The sequence below is a fragment of the Dermacentor silvarum genome, chromosome 8 (assembly GCF_013339745.2).
Source record: "Dermacentor silvarum isolate Dsil-2018 chromosome 8, BIME_Dsil_1.4, whole genome shotgun sequence".
Classification (NCBI taxonomy): Eukaryota; Metazoa; Arthropoda; class Arachnida; order Ixodida; family Ixodidae; genus Dermacentor; species Dermacentor silvarum.
The window spans coordinates 124211952-124229360 of NC_051161.1; the positions used below are offsets into that span (position 1 = coordinate 124211952).

At 50.0% G+C, this 17409-nt stretch overlaps 1 protein-coding gene across 1 annotated transcript in view; it reads right to left on the minus strand.

Annotated features, from left to right (window-relative positions):
* Window positions 1-16998, minus strand: part of LOC119462389 (juvenile hormone acid O-methyltransferase-like) — a 40531-nt gene extending 23533 nt beyond the window's left edge. The window contains exons 1-3 of the mRNA XM_037723734.2: window positions 16938-16998; window positions 3088-3209; window positions 1465-1583 (exon numbers count right to left, since the gene is read on the minus strand). Coding sequence (XP_037579662.1) covers window positions 1465-1583; window positions 3088-3204 — 236 coding nt within the window. The 5' untranslated portion in view covers window positions 3205-3209; window positions 16938-16998. The remainder of the gene's footprint in view (window positions 1-1464; window positions 1584-3087; window positions 3210-16937) is intronic.
* Window positions 16999-17409: the final 411 nt, after the last annotated feature.

Here is a 17409-nt window from a genome sequence, read left to right on the forward strand (position 1 = left end):
GCAGGCTTACACCACTCATGATCCCTCTTTCGGTACTATTCCAACACATTGCTACGCTACAAATTTTATGCCCGTTTCTTATGCGCAACTCAAACTTTCTTCCTTCTTTTGTTTGTTCGTTGCACCTGCTTTCAGGTACGGTACTAGAGGACATCAGATATCCCAACATTCCAGGGACATCTTTATTGTGCGACTTGGTTTCCTTGTTGAATTAGTGCGAACAGAAGTTCTCAGCAAACAAATTAACACATTGACATAGTTCTACGTGGTCCTCAAAGGAACCGACGGTACTGATGGGAAACATTGAAAAAATCCAGCGACACCTGAGGAGTTTCTGGAAACTTCCGGCTAGCTTCACTACTTCCGTAGACGCTGGTTCCCGTAATAAAAATGCAGCTTGCCCATTGATACCACAGCACAAGTTCGCTGTATAGAGCACCCTGCACTATCGAGCAAGACATATGCAAGTCTTATCTTCGGTGTGACGCGCGAAAAACAAAACGGGTTTCTTACGGCCAGTCATGGCACAAATGGAGTTATGAGGTACTGGGCATGAGAACGGAACAGCAAGGCTCCACGCGGTTACAGTGTAATATTATCTGCGTCGTAAGTAAAGATAGCTAATTTAAACCACGCGACAATTCACAGCACTTCACCTACAAGGTTATTACTCGCTTAAGAGCTTTCTTCTGCCAGCAGTGCGCGGTGAATCGTTTGTAGCACATAGGTGGCGGAAAGAGGGGCTACTGTACGTACCAATACACGCGGCGGCTTGTGACCAGCGGCAAGCTACTGCTTATGCTGCATCAGAAACAGCGGTAACTCAAGCGTCCTCTTTACGGCGAAATTGCTCGCAGATCGCAGCCATGGGAATCACACTGCCGTGCCGAAGTCGCTCGACTCTTCCGGAGGCGTCAAAGTGCGTTCATTGGCTCAGATCGCATGCCGCCGAGACCACGATACTCTTGCCCAGAAATACAGTGGCCGTGACGAAGTACACATTATGTCTGGACAGTGTTTCCCTGGCGCATGCTCGCTTAGTTGTTAGCAACTCAAGTTGTCGTGCTTTTGAACACGATAAGGGTGGTTCGCGAAAAGAACGTGAAAGGAATGCTGGATGCACAGCCGTACGCGCATACATTGTGGGCGCACAGCGTGAAAGCATGCAAGCTTGTGACGTTGATACACAGGAGCTTTGCCACGCGGTAGTGGTGGGCGGTACATTGGTGACAATGAAATAAACCAGGAATGATGTGCCTATATACAACAATCATGTACCTTTTGCTTTCGCTAAAGCCTCAAGTTCGGTGCACCATTCTGCTTATGGTCTGGCGTTGCACTCATAACTGTGCTCCTCAGAGCTGCTTAATCGAGAAGCCTAGACAATGAAGGTATCAGCAGATAGCTAGCTAGGTATATGGTGCCGGAGGTAAAAGCATATACTTTAAACAAAAAAGGCGTTACCTGCGGCATGGCTGGCAGCTGGGCAAGATGAAGTCATGAGTGAATTGTCCGGTTCCACAGCCAACGTCCAAATATTGGAAGTTGTCATTATTCTGAATAACAAAGGCTGACTGGAAAGCCTGAGGAAAGTTCAAACATCAAACGGCAAGCAGTGTGTAAAGAGTGGAACGTAAATAACAGGCTATAGTTATTTTCTGAGAATCCACTCGGATAAAATGAGCGGAAGAGTATCCGTATTGTGATTACTAGAAACCCGAAGCTTTGCTGCGCACTTTTTTCCGAGTAGTTTGCACTTTTGAGAGCACGATGTAATAGAATTAGGAGTTGTTATAAAGGCTGTAAAAATATTGAGCTTACAGGGGAGGTCAGGAATGTGACCAAGAACCTAACTTCGCGCTTTCTTAAGGTGAAAAATACTTCTCACCAAATTGAGCGTACCGTCTAGGGGATTCATGGTATATGCATGCTAACCACTTTTTTTTTACCATAAAAGTGACATATACATTGCTTCCCAGCGGCCCCTTCTACAGATTGTGAATGTTCTAGTGAATACTACCGATATCCAAGCAAACGACGGAAACACTGTTTCAAGATATGTTACATGTTAAAACGGGCAGACATGTTAAACAAACCCCAAAGTAACCCCAAAGAAAAACGACCACACTTTCTGTGCCTTCTAAGTGCCAAATATACATTGAACGTTTCTATGGGTGAAAAATAAACGTCTTCCGACAGATTGACCTCGCGCTTAAGCGCTGTAATATGTTTGAAGAACAGGCAGGCGGAAAAGCCGCAAAGATAAAAAAAAAGGCGCATTCATCTGGTGGCCGTGTAATGTAAAAGGCAAACTGCGCAAAACCGAAAAGCTTTTGTTATGGTAATAAACATTTTGACCGAAATTTGAGAGATTTTTTCTCGGTAAGCCCTGCTGTCTTGGGTTCCATTTACAGTGAAACGAAACGAGCCAGCGTAGTGGCTTCAGTGTTGGGCTGCTAAGCACGAGGTCCTGCGATCAAATGTGTGCCACGGAGGCCGCATTTCGAAGGGCCGAAATGCGAGAACACCCTTGTACTTGGACTTAGGCGAACATTAAAGAAACCCAGGTGATTCATATTATTCCAGAGTCCCCAACTACAGCATGCCTTATAATCAGAACGTGGTTTGGGCCCGTAAAGCACTATAATTTCATTTTTAATCTCAATTTGAATGGAGGCGAAATGCAGGGAGGCTCGTGTGCCTCGCATTGAGTGCACGGTTAAGAATGTGCACCAATCCATGAAAGTGAACCTTAAAGAATGGCGGTCAAAATTAATCCCCCACTACGGCGTGCCTCATAACCATATCGTGGTTTTGGCGCTTTAACTGCATAATTCAATTTTAATGTAGTGACATCGACCACCTCTTTTATTTACACGGACCATCTCACGCAGCATGGTACATGCACGTGTGAGCGCTGCCGCAATATCGGTGTATATAATGCCGACCTAAAGGGATTTTGACAACGGTTAAAAACGCCGCTGTACTACAAACAATAGGAAGCTCATATAGAGTTGACTGACTCGTTATCGTACTCCAACAAGTTGAAAAAGGCACAGCTATCTATAATGAACATAAGCGGCTTACCTGTAGTACATCACCAGTCTCTTCATATCGGAAGGAATTACTCGCGGCGTATAGATCAGCTGCATGCAGACTTGTGTAAGGTGCCGGTCTCATCTTCGATGCTGTCACACCAGCCATAATGTCTGCTGCACCGGCGTAACAAACAAAGCAAGGATAAAATTGTTGCCCAAGATCTTTCCTGATCAAAGGATGCAGCGAGAGATATTCGAAAGCTTTCTTAGATCATTCAAAACTCACACTAATTCACAAAATCAGTTTTTGCAGCGAAGCTGTATACCTCTTGTTGGCCAGAAAATTTTGATGCATAAACCTATACCCCATGGGCTATACCCCCTACCAGCTGTACAATAGCTTCGCGTGAATGCAAAGTATAAAAATAGCATCGCCTAGCGGATGCGAGGTGAAGAGGAGGAGTGAGGCAGGTGCACGACTTAAAGGGAAACTGAACAGGTTTTAGATTTCTAAAAAGTGACGTTTTTCTGAAGCGCAGGCACTTGAAATCCCCGGTACGAAGTTTTGTTTTTCCATCATACAAGTAGCGGCGGCGTAATTAAGAATTAAAATCGCAGCTATGCTCCGCCCACCGCGGCTCGCGGACTCAGCCCGCGGCGGCGGCGGAAGGGGAACGCTAGCGGAAATGACGTCAATATAGGGGTCCCAGGCGCCCCGCGGAAAGCGTGTGCAGGTTTTGCGCGTCAGTCGGGTTGTATCCGTGGCCTTTATCGCAAATGATCAAGATCTCCACCCTGCGTTTCCGGCTAACGCTTCAAAGGACTGTTACAGCAAGGAGAGCTCCGTCTAAGAAGCATACAGTGTCACCATGCTGTCCTTACGCGCTGCTTACGGCTGTACGAGCACCGGCGGCCGAGACGACGTCATCTTTCACAATTTCCCACGGCAGAAAAGACAAGATGCTCAGTGGATCGCATCGGTGAAACTAAGTAATTTCAAACCTTCAAGAACCACTCTTCTCTGTTCAAAACATTTTTGGGACAGTGATTACCATCAGAGTTTATCGCTGATGCGTGCAGTGGTAATTCCGGTCAAATCTGTTCGACTAAGGCCAGGCGTGGTGCCATCGACCTTCGCTCATAAACGGAATGAATCGCCGCCACCGAGAGCAGCCTTCTGTGATACACTGTTTTTTTTTCTGTCTTGCAAGAACTTCGTTTACTTCCTGACAACACAAACATTCTTCAATTTTCATTGCACTGCAGTGCATGCAGGAACACCTGTCGCAACAGAAATATACGTCAGGTAGAAAATACACCTAAAATATAGTTTCAGTGTCACGCCAGGCATCCGGCCGCACTCGGATACCTAAGTGCCCATACGCCTGAGTGCTTAATTTTACATCACTTGCTTTAAGGAAAGCGGCGAATTTTCAGAAGCGTGAAACGACATGAGTGGGCTTTTACCTCTGATTGTTTCAACACAACCGGGAATCGAGGGCCAAAAGCATAAAACAGAACTACAGTAAACCGCAGAGATATGCATAACAACGTGCAGTGGCACGCTTTTTTTTAACACGAAAGTGTTTTATGCCGGGGTCCACCAAGACTTCACTGACGTATTTCCGTCACGGAAATACGTCATAGAACATAATACAAAGAAAGAAACCAGAAGAAAAAGTTCCACAAACATGCAAAATTTGGGAATCGAACCCACGACCTCTCGGTCCGCGACGATAGATCGCCGAGCGTTTAACCCATTGCGCCACAAACGCATTTGCAGAGAGCTACACAGACGCGCCTTATATATCTAACACTCCTCCGTGTACCCGCGCTCTTGTTCGGGGCGGTGCCGCCGCCTACGAGCAGAAAAGAGAAGTACTGCATTATGACACTAACGCGCACCGTCAGTGAACGCTTCGGTGGTCTCACCACTACGACGCCTCGATGCCAGCATTCGAAGGGACGCTGGCATCAAGAAGCACTACCAACGCCACCTAGGTGGCGTTGCTAGGTGGCGTTGGTAGTGGCGTTCACCGTACTCAGCACAGCGGAGCGTGGCCTCCGCAATTAGCTCTGAAAATGTTTCTGAAGTTGATCGCGGAGGCTGCAATTACGACGCGCTGTACGCGCTGATTTGACTCGGTGACGATTCAGTTACGTGCTTTGTCTTGCGCGTTGTATTAGTGTGTCAGTTACGTGCTTCGTCTTTCGCGTTGTGCTAGCGTGTGCAGCGTAGTGCAGCTTCCATATGCACGACGGTTGCTCATGGTCATCGACGTTGGTAGTCGTGATGGAGGAGACGTGCCACCAGGCGTCAGCGTGGGTGCATCAACGCCTAAGGGCGCTTTAGCCACAAAACACCAATAGACATTATATATCAATGTGCAATAAACATTACACTACTTCTGTGAAGACACGTTTCACTTTCGTGTTCTATACCGATTCCTATATAAGAGGGATCAACCACATTTTTTTCGTTAAATTCCCGCACGACATTGCAAGCAGCCCAAGCACGCCGTCGCGGCGTCGAACGCTGCTTCTAGCACCGTGTCACATGTAAAAGGTCGCCAGCGGTATACGAAAAAGAGGACGAAGTTCGCGGAGCGTTCCGAACGGCGCGAGCGCGCGAGGCGCGTTTACCGAGCTGTGATCGTGGAAGAAACAGCACGGTTCGATTATTATTGACGTGGCTCTTGAGCTGGAAGGTCGCCTCGTCAGCCATGCTCTGACGACGGGAGAGCGAGGACCCGGCCACGAAGTCGTGAGACTGGCAAGGCCCAGGTGTAGCCATAGTCCTCAGAGACGTCCGGACGAAGCTCCTGGGACCGGCCACTGCTGCTCACGGTCGTTCCGGTCTTCTTCTCGAGAATCCCTCTTCCTCGGCCAAGCCTGTTCAACCGATAATCACCGGGCACCGGGCCGCCACGCAGATCGTCGGAGGGCGAAGAACACTTCATTAGGCAAGTGACACGTCAGCGGCGGCTACCGGAGCTCCAGCCACGCACTCGGCCAGGTCAACAGAACCACGAGTCGTCGGCAATTTACGAAATCAGCGACAACCCGAACGAACAAGACGCGAGGCCTAACTCGGCGAGTGACACGTCGTCGGCAACTACGGCACCAGCCACGTTCTCGGCCAGGTCGACGGAACCGCGAGGCGTCGGCAACTACGGCACCCGCAACGCTTCGGACGAGATCGACGCGGACTCTACAAGAACTTCAAACCGACGTAAGAATCCGCACTTCCCTGATTGCTACGCAGTTAGGCCGAATCAAGGGTGGCCAGACTCTGACGAGTCATCGCTAGGACTGGCTGAGACACTTTAAGGCGGAGCTAGGCTCCGAAACTGAGATAGTTATGTTTAAGTATTTTGTAATTAATCTGAGTTTGTTGTTTGAGTTCGAGTGAAGACTTTTGTTGAATTATGGGAGGAGACGTCAGCAAAATGGGAGGAGACGTCAGCAAACGACGGAGATTAGTGAACGCCTCGTCACACTCGGACGACCATAAATGGAGGGGTCCGTTGCTTCCAAGGGGCTTGATCAGGGGCGATATTACGGCGGCGAAATCACGAATGAAGCGCCTACGAATCTGCGCAGTTCTTTGACGGACGTCGGTTTAGGGAATTCGGCGACGGCACGAAGTTTGGCTGGATCGGGGAGGATTCTCCTTCCAGACGACGTAACCTAGTATCATGAGCTGCTGCTCTGCAAATCGGCACTTCTTTAGGTTCAGTTGGAGGCCAGCGTTTGCTAAGCACGTCAAAACACGCCGTACGCGTTGAAGGTGCGTGGTGAAGTCTGAGGCAAACACAACAACGTCGTCGAGATAACATAAGCACGTGTGCCACTTCAAACCGCGCAGAACTGTGTCCATCATGCGTTCAAAGGTTGCTGGCGCATTACAAAGTCCAAACGGCCTGACGTTAAATTCGTATAAGCCGTTGGGTGTGACAAAGGCTGTCTTCGGCCTATAGACATCAGCCATGGGTACTTGCGAATATCCGGAGCGTAAATCAAGAGATGAAAAGAATTCTGCTCCTTGTAGGCTACCGATAGCGTCATCGATTCGTGGCAGCGGGTATACATCTTTGCGAGTGATCTTGTTCAGGCGCCGATAGTCTACACAGAACCCTACCGAGCCATCATTTTTCGTGACAAGGAAGACAGGAGATGCCCATGGACTGTTCGAGGGTCGGATCACTTCGCGGCGAAGCATATCGTCCACATGCTCATTAATCACACGACGTTGTGTCGCTGAGACGCGATATGGGAGTATATCGCTGAGACGCGATATACCCGCCCGGCCCGGCCCGCCACCCCTTTACCTTAGGCCCGAGCCCGGCCCGAGCCCGGCTCGAAACCAGCCCGAACCCGGGCCGAGACCGAAAAAGACCACCGAGTGGCATTAAAAAAATGTCACAGTTTCGCCCTAAGGGTGAAGCAATAAATGCGATAGCAACACAGCAATGTCATACGAAGTAAGGTGACCGGCTTTGGTAGCAATATAAATTGTAGTAAACATGAGCTGATTAAGTAAGCAGGTGTGCTGCGGCGTAAGTATACCGACATGAAGAGAGACTCGATGACCACGAGAAGGCGCGTGTGAAACGGTGGTGTTGATCAGAAGCGCTGCCCGTGGGCAGCGCGTGCGAAGGGACACACCTGTAGCGCTGCACTGCCGATCCGGGCAGCATTGCTTGTGTAGCGCGCGTTGGAAAATGTGGCCCGACTATTACTAACTGGGGTGTGAGCGCGCACAAACAAACATGAATAGATCACACTGAATGACTGCAGACAACGACTGTCAAAACGCTGGCAGCAAGCGCATATACGCCGCAGCGGGCGAAGGTACGTGCGGTCTATCGCTTCAATGGAAACTGAGCGGCGAATGCACAGCGCAGAAAGGTCAGAGCCGTGTGGAGATAAGAGACGGTGCGAGCGAGCGACGAGCGCGGTTGTTGGCAGAGTAGAAATGCCGCCCCCCCCCCCCCCCCCCCGCTCCCTCCGGCACTCGCTTCCCGCTTCCTTGCTTGCGCGTGGAAGATTGAGTGCGTTCGCTCTCCGTGACAGCGTGCGTCCCCGCACGCTTCCGCTCGGGCACACGGCGCGCGGCGAAGATTTTATCTATACGGAACCGCACGGCGACGGCGACGGCAGAAATCCGGTGGAAGTGTCCATATAATTGCAATCGCAATAAAAATAAATAAGAAAATAAAAGGAAAATTATTCTTAAGGCATAAATACATGTCACATGAAATATATGTCATATGGCGCAGAATAAAAAGCCTACTACCAAACATTAACGTGTACGTCAACAACACTGCAATACCTCACGTGGATCATATGAGGGTCCTGGGCCTTTTTGTACAAAAGAACCACCACAACAACATCACCATTGATCGCCTCACCATAGCGGTGAATCAGACGGTCCATTTAATCACCCGAGTGAGGGCACGCAAGCAAGGTATGAAAGAGAAGGAGCTACTGCAAATCATCCACTGCTTTGTCATCTGAAGGCTCACTAAGTCCCTACCTACATCTACTCCAAGCTGAAAGAACAAAACTGGACCGCCTCATTCGCAAAGTGTACAAATCTGCGCTGGGGCTCATTCGTACCACTCCTACCGAGCACCTCCTAAGTCTGCGCTTACACAATACCGTAGAAGAGCTTCTAGAAGCACACCGCATGGCGCACATTCACCGACTACAGGGAAGCAAGACAATCCGTTCGATCCTAGACCGCATGGGGCACAAAGTGTCTCCAACGCACAACGATCCTGCCACCATTCCCCCCAACATCAGAAAGAAGTTCATCATCAAGCCACTGCCAAAGAACATGCTGGCAGGTCATCACGACGGCAGATGGAAAGCAAGAGCTCAAGCCCTGCACAAAACCCACGGGTCCAACTCCGAAGCAGCATACGTCGACGCTGCTCAATATTCCTTTCCACATAACACGTACGCAATCAGCGTAATTAGCCTACCCAAGATCATCAACAACAACGACAACAACCAATTTACGCCCCGAGCAACACCAACAAGGACGGCCTGTTCTGTCCGTGCCCTCAACTCGGCGGAGGCAGAAGAGGCGGCCATTGCCCTCGCTGCAGCAGCCGGATTTACAACTATAACCAGCGACTCAAAGACCGCCATATCCAACTTTGCACGTGGAATCGTGGCCCTAGCCACGCTACGAATACTGCATCCCCTACTCTCCCCTAAACACCAAGATAGTGAAGAACCTACCCCAATTGAATTGATTTGGGTCCCGGCTCCCGCAGGGAACCCGGGGAACGAGGCGGCCCACCAGTGTGCTCGAGGATTCGTCAGCCGAGCGGTGGGTCCCATCTCTGACCCAGGGGACCTGGTAAGCGAGCCACTTACCACATACCACGATATCGCCCAATACTACCGCCTCACAAGACGGACAAACCCCCCCCCCCCCTCATCCCAAGCTCACCAAAGGACAAGAAGTCACCTGGCGCCGACTCCAAACACACCCCTTCCCAGCCCACAAATATACGCACACTTTTACCCTGACTTGACAGACCCACAGTGCTCATTATGTGGTTCCATAGCCTCCCTAAATCATATTGTCTGGGACTGCAGAGAAGATCCGCCCCCCCCCCACCAGATCTCCTGGCTTCCTCGCTAATATCGCTTCCTCGCCTGAAGCGTGGGAAGCGATATTATGAACCCGAACCTGGAGGTTCAACTTCAGGCCATCAAAAGAGCCGAGGAGGTGGCTGTGAGGCATCACCTAGTAGCCACCCCTCACTAAGCCAAGTTAGCAAAATAAAGTTGTTTCCTCCTCCATGTCATATGAAATTAGGAACACTATTTGAGCAGTCTGAACGTAAATACCAGCGCGCGAAGTAGTATGACTGACCCTGTATCGGCCATGTATCGCCAGCACTTTCCAACGGCGCTACTTTGATGCGGTCCAATCCACTTCTATCGCCACGCCTCCACAGTATTTTCCCAAAGCATGCGCCGCCCCAGCCGCTTGTCTCACTCAACCGTATTCTAGTACACTCTAGCCGAAGCGCAGCCACGACCACTGATCTCCACGCCACGACAGGTCCTGAGCGCAGCGCATGGATGGAGTAAATGAAAAAAGAAAGCTTCTCGTTCCTCCATGGGGCAGCGTAATGCGCTGCTGCAAGGCGGCCGGTTGAGAACATGCGTGCAATTATAGATGGATGCAATGCCATATTTCAGCCGCGTGACGAATTACCTTACCAGTAATCGTTTTACCAATTCGCCTTTGAAGAATCAGCAAGTCGGGAACACGCTTACACCGCGCTGAAAGCAATAATTGCATTGATTTATGTATAGAATACAATGGAATCCTTTGGTTTGAGGCGACTTCAGTCTTTCTGGACTTTTACATTCAGTTAAAACAGTGCAAAATACGACGGAAGAAGAAAAGGGAAGTACACAGGAGTAGCACTACTAGCTTCCAGCTGCGCCGCGGGGACAGGTTTTTCAGAGTCGAGACGCGCGAGGATAACTCGCTGCATGTTACATGCACACCACCAGAAAGTCCGAGTCCAAAACCCAGGCCCGGCCCGTGAGCCCGGCTCGGGCCTGGGTCAAAGAGCCCATGTCGTGCCCGAGCCCAGCCCGAGCCCATGAAAAAACTGCCCTACCCGGCCCACGGGCCGGGCCGCGCCCAGGCTTTCGTGTAAGCCCGAGCCCGTGCAGTGCTCTACCTGGGACTACCTTGATCCCCGAGCTGCCAAGGCATGCCGTCCACGCTGCCTTGGACATGGATTCTCTCCGTCCTGGGTGCCTCCTGTGGCCAGGGAACGCCGTCCACACTTCCCATGCCCTGTATCACTGCCCCACGACATCATCGACCTCTCAGCCAGCACGGGATGCTGTTCACGCTCCCATGGCCATGCTTCCGGCTGGAGTGAGTACCGCGGTCGCCACCAGCCTTGGCTCAACGAATGCCGTCCATCCTCCCTTGGCCACTGGTCCAGCTAGCCCGAGTACTGCGGCCGCTGCCGCCGCCTCAGTGTGAGCGGTTTCCGCCCCTGGTTGCTTGCCCGGTTTGGCACCGGGAACCATGGCTGATTTAACTCGAGCCATTTCAACACTGTCACGACGGTTTGAAGACGCCGCCAAGATTCTGACATCGGCTACCGCGTATGGTAGGGGGCTTCCTGTGTGCGACTTAGCACTTCCTGAGTTTCATGGGTTCCAAGAAGATCCTGCGCAATGGCTGAAGATTGCAGACTCCTTGGGCGACAGACACGGTTGGTCCGACGGTGCCAAACGTTGGTATGCCGAGGGAAGGCTTCGTGAAGGCGGTCATGACGTACCGGTCATGACGTGAGTGGCCAGAAGCACTGCTAACAGTTTTTGGGGAGCCTCGCTTCGTCATACGACGACCGATTGATGCGGATGCGCACTCTACGCCAAGGTCCATCTGAAGATGTCGTCGTCTACATTTACGACAAGTTAAGGCTCCTAGGTGCATGTAGCCTGACCTGGCCTTCTCCTACGGCTCGGCAATACGTACTGCATGGACTGCTAATTCCTATACATGGGGCCATTTTGGCGGCCCAACCACTCGAAACAACAGCACTTTTTTCTTGTAAAGCATCCGAGCTGCAGGAAAGGGGACGGCGCCGTCAGGCTCTCGCTACACTGTATACAGGCTCCTCGCGGGACCTGCACCCTCCATCTAGTCAAGGTTCTACAACATTCTGCGGCAGGTGCCAATGCAACAAACCCCACAGACTCCCCACAAGAGAACCACAACCGGGCTTACTACGAGACGCGCGATCTACCACTGGTTCAAGTGCACGCCGACAAAATTGACGGCTTATGTCCTGCTGTGGACACAGACGCTGAACGGTCAGCCATGAATACTCTGTCGTCGGCGACCAACCACCACAACACAGAAGTCTTCAACCATGCTGGCACCGCCAGCACACACAGTGAGAATGAGGATCACGCTTATCAAGACAACATATCGTACATTGCTGGTTACAAGCGGAGTATATCCGAAGCGCAAAGCGATGACAGAGACGTTAAATCAATCACTGCCTCTCTCGAAAAGCCGAGCAGAGACTCGAAATTTGTAATTCGAGACGGAATTTTGGACCGCCAGCCCTAGGAGAAGAATCAGAGAGAGGAGCGATATGTCATCGTACTCCCAAGCTCTATGGATTCGAAAGTAGGGCGCACCACCCATGCCTACAAGGAGGAAGATCACATTGGGCAGTGAGCCACGCTGTACAAATTGCAAGAACGATTTTCGAGGCCGAGAATGCAAAGCAATATTCGCTCTTACATGACAACATGCCAAGCCTGCCGAAAGCGACCGCCGAGCTGCGAGCACCATATGACACTAAGGCGTGTTAAACCAACTACCGGGTTCTACCACAACTTAGTTCGTGCCAGAGACGCGAACAAAAGAGCCGCCTTCCAAGAAACGAAGAACCAGTAGCTACTTCAGGAGAGAAGTACAGAAAATAGCGCCGTGTGCCCAACAATTAGGCAAGAGTCCTCGCTGGTTTGATCGGGTGTTCTGGTCTAGAAGGCAGACGATGCGCCCCCAGCTTCGTGAAATCTCTCAGAATCAAAAAACACTTGCCAAAATTTAGGTGCAGTTCAAGATTACGTAGCGTCTGGCAAGAAACTGTGCAAGACTTGCAGCGTGGCCGAGTGTAAGGAAAAAATGTGGTTGATCCCTCTTATATAGGAATCGGTATAGAACACGAAAGTGAAACGTGTCTTCACAGAAGTAGTGTAATGTTTATTGCACATTGATATATAATGTCTATTGGTGTTTTGTGGCTAAAGCGCCCTTAGGCGTTGATGCACCCACGCTGACGCCTGGTGGCACGTCTCCTCCATCACGACTACCAACGTCGATGACCATGAGCAACCGTCGTGCATATGGAAGCTGCACTACGCTGCACACGCTAGCACAACGCGAAAGACGAAGCACGTAACTGACACACTAATACAACGCGCAAGACAAAGCACGTAACTGAATCGTCACCGAGTCAAATCAGCGCGTACAGCGCGTCGTAATTGCAGCCTCCGCGATCAACTTCAGAAACATTTTCAGAGCTAATTGCGGAGGCCACGCTCCGCTGTGCTGAGTACGGTGAACGCCACTACCAACGCCACCTAGCAACGCCACCTAGGTGGCGTTGGTAGTGCTTCTTGATGCCAGCGTCCCTTCGAATGCTGGCATCGAGGCGTCGTAGTGGTGAGACCACCGAAGCGTTCACTGTCGGTGCGCGTTAGTGTCATAATGCAGTACTTCTCTTTTCTGCTCGTAGGCGGCGGCACCGCCCCGAACAAGAGCGCGGGTACACGGAGGAGTGTTAGATATATAAGGCGCGTCTGTGTAGCTCTCTGCAAATGCGTTTGTGGCGCAATGGGTTAAACGCTCGGCGATCTATCGTCGCGGACCGAGAGGTCGTGGGTTCGATTCCCAAATTTTGCATGTTTGTGGAACTTTTTCTTCTGGTTTCTTTCTTTGTATTATGTTCTATGACGTATTTCCGTGACGGAAATACGTCAGTGAAGTCTTGGTGGACCCCGGCATAAAACACTTTCGTGTTAAAAGTGCACGGCAGAGCCAAGGGAGGAGCGGAGCGAAGAAGAGGAGACGAAGTAAACAAGGCGTTCTGGCGGAAGGCCGCTTGTCTGTCTGCTTCTCCACATTACAATATATATATATATATATATATATATTGAGTGACGTCACCACGCTTTCATATATAAAAGGCAGACCCCGCTAGCAACTCATTCAGTTCATTCAAAGACTGCCACGGGTAGTCCACAAAAATGTCCGCCCTCGCAAAAAAAGCCGCTCGATACTCGCAAGCAGCAACTCGGGGATTCTTATATGTCGTACATCGAGGATGTGCTTGCTCTTCGTCGACGCGTGAACGCGGCCATGACCATATCAGACAGGGTTCGCCACATCCTCAAAGGCATCGGAGCTATCGCTTTCGATGCATTAGCCATCAAGAACCCCGCTACCGTCTCTGATATTGTCACTACTTGCGAGCGCCTTGACAAACTCGAATCAGTAACAGATGCAGCAAGACACCACTGCAAACACTACCGCCTACGACTCCTCGTTACAAGCAATGATCAGCGCAATCTGCTACTCCTGCGGCTATCGTGGCCACATAGCACGTTTTTGCCGCAAGAGCCTGCAAGACGAGCGTCGCGGATATGACGTATACGAACGGGATGACTTTTCGCCCGGAGCTACTTCCCAACATCTAGAGAGCCTACATGACCAACGCCGTCCTTATGCTCCACCGCACGACCGCTCTCCATCGCCAACTGTGGCGTCCCAGACGGCTCCGACTTACCGTTCTGCGAACACCGCTCTACGTCCACTTAGACCTGCTTCTCAATTCAACGAACGTCGTCCGGAAAACTAAATTATGCAGCTTTTTGGGAAAAGCTGCATCGAACGCAGGACAGAAATTCCTTCAGCTCGTCCATGCAATATGATATTGGTTGTAGAAGGTTTACAAGTGGAAGCTTTGATAGAGACTGGTGCTAGTGTTTCAGTTATTCACCTGTTCGCGACTGAATTCTGTTCGCGACTCCGGCAAGTTACGACCCCCTATGATAGACCAACACTACTCGCTGCTCAAGGGGCCGCCATTCGACCTACCATCACGTGCACTGCTTGTATTTACATCGATCGACATCAGCATTATGTACAATTTGCAGTGCTAAGTTCGTGTACCCAACAGCTCACATTGGGATGTTATTTTCTTTCTACGGCCTCCGCCTCCATCTACTGCCGCCAACGCGTTCTCCACATGACCGACACGACCTATTCACTTCATGCAGCAGACGCACCACTTCACTTGCTTGCTGCCTAAGATACCGCGGTACATCCTCGCCATCAGAGAGTTGTTACTATCATGTCTGACGTCATTGACCGCGGTGACATGCTCGTACTACCATCTGCACGCTGTCTCGCAAGAGGGATAGCCTTTGCATCATGGCTGGTTCGGTTTGCCAATGTTTCTGCACTTCTCTACGCTACAAACTCGACATCTCAAAAGAGTCCCATACCTAAAGGCACTACATTGGCTTGCGCCACTGAATCGGAGTATTTCTCTGTTGTTTCCTTTAAAGCAGCTTCCTCTGCAGTTCCTTCTATGCGACAGGCCGCATCTCCTTTAGCTCTTGCAGCTTCCATCAGTTCCCGCTTGACACCTTCACTGTAACAACAGTTGCTTGCTTTACTCCAAAAACATGAAGCTTCGTTTGACGCACATTCTACTTCGTTGGGAAAGAATTCGAATACGACGCAACAGATAGAGAAAGATGGTACATCCATCATGCGCCGTAGACCGTATCGCGTCTGGCTAGCGGAGAGGAAAGTCTTTGGCGAGAACGTCACCGACATGATCCAACGGAACATAATACGCCCCTCTGGTAGCCCTCGGTCATCCCCCGTTGTTTTGGCTCGCAAAAAGGATGGCTCTGTGCTATTTTGTGTCGACTACCGACTACTCAACAAGATCATACGCAAGGATGTATACCCTATGCCGCGAATAGACGATGCCTTGGATTCCCTGGAGGGTGCCGAGTACTTCTTGAGTCTCGATCTGCGTTCCGGCTAGTGGCAGATACCGTTGCATGAGGAGGATAAAGAGAAAAGAGCGTTTTCTACACCAGATGGGCTCTACGTGTTTAATGTCATGCCATTCCGAGACATCAAGTAGGTCAAACGATGATTTATTACGTGAAATACATGCAACCAAGGAGTTTAAATTCTTATGAATACGGCGAAAATTGCAGTAAAATATAGAACAAGTGTTATTCTTTCCGATCAACTTATCAAGGTGGGAAGATTGGAAATCCATACTTAAACAAAAAGAAAAACTGTTCTTAGCTAACGAGCATTAGTATGGTAAACCGATGCGGGACAAGTCCGCCTCGCAAGTTATGTGATCAACAGGCGATTTGTCCGCCTTCCGAATGAGCACATGGCCTTGTGAAAAGCAAGCGTATTTCCAGTTCTTCTCTTTCCTCACAAATAGTGCCTTGTCAAAGAGGTTTTTTCTTCTCAATGCAAAGATGTTCGTTCACATAAAATTGGCTCATTAGCCTCAAAACCAAAGTTCCTAGTATTCAGCTGTCTTCACAGCCGCAGAGAGCACACGATCTCGAGCAGTCCTCATGGAAATCTTAACAACTACATTAGGCCTCTGTTTCTCTTTTGACTGTACCCGGTGGGCGATCTTAACGCCACCCTCGCGCAGTTCAACGCCGAGGTACATAGCAATTTCCTCCCCTCTTTTCATTTGGACTTCATTTTCGACAAGTGGAAGACATTTGATCTCGAGGTTCATATTTCTACTATACTGTTTGATGTCAACAATTTGCTTGGTTGAAATACCAAGTTCCCTTCTAAACTCTTCAATTTCCTTTCTGGACTGGTCAATCTGGGCCTTTGCCTCTTGAGTTCACTACGAAAGTCAGCAACGTCTTTCTTGAATTTCTCAAAGCCTTCATTATTGAGGGTGAGAAAATCTCGGATTCCAAAAAGTTCAGCACGAATTACAGCATTGCAACCCTCGACCTTTGCCACCCCCATTGTCATTTTCATTCGGAAAAGCACCCAGTTTCCCTACCAGATCCGTCAGAACCTTCGCAACTTCCTTAATGCTGCCCGGTTACTCCCCAAGGGCCTTCGCCACGTCACCAAGGCCGTCTTCCATAACTCACACTTAGGTATCGGCCCAGTTAACCTGATCGGTTTACACAAAAATAAGAACCTTCAAGAGAAGATACCGCACGTACATTGCATGTTCAACACTTGGCAGCAACAGCGACGACAATGCATGCGTGAACTCAGTACAAAAGAGATACAACACCAACCTGCAAAATACGATGGAGCCTCGTCAGTCACCTTGCATTCGCCGTCGCTGCCACTTCCAGAATGTCGCCGTCGCTGCCACTGCCGTGAATATCCAGCTTCGCGTTCGCAGGGCGGGATGGCGGTCATATTTTTTGGTGACCAGAATTTATAAACTTGGTACAGAAAAGACATGGGCTAACGAGTAGTCTCAGGAGAAAATGGCCAATATTTTAGGCGTCGAAAATTAGCGAAGAGAACAACGCAATATTCTTACCTACACAGCAGGAGAGATATCTTCTACATCCGCCCGCTTACCGTTTCATGGAATGTACGAAGTAGCTTATTCAAACACCAGTTGCACAGATGGCAAGCAGCCTCGAACAAGTGTCACAGAGCAACATAGTTTTCGAAGAAGAATGGACTGCATTTTTGCCTGTATATTAATGAAAACTGTGCTGAGTACGGTGAACGCCACTACCAACGCCACCTAGC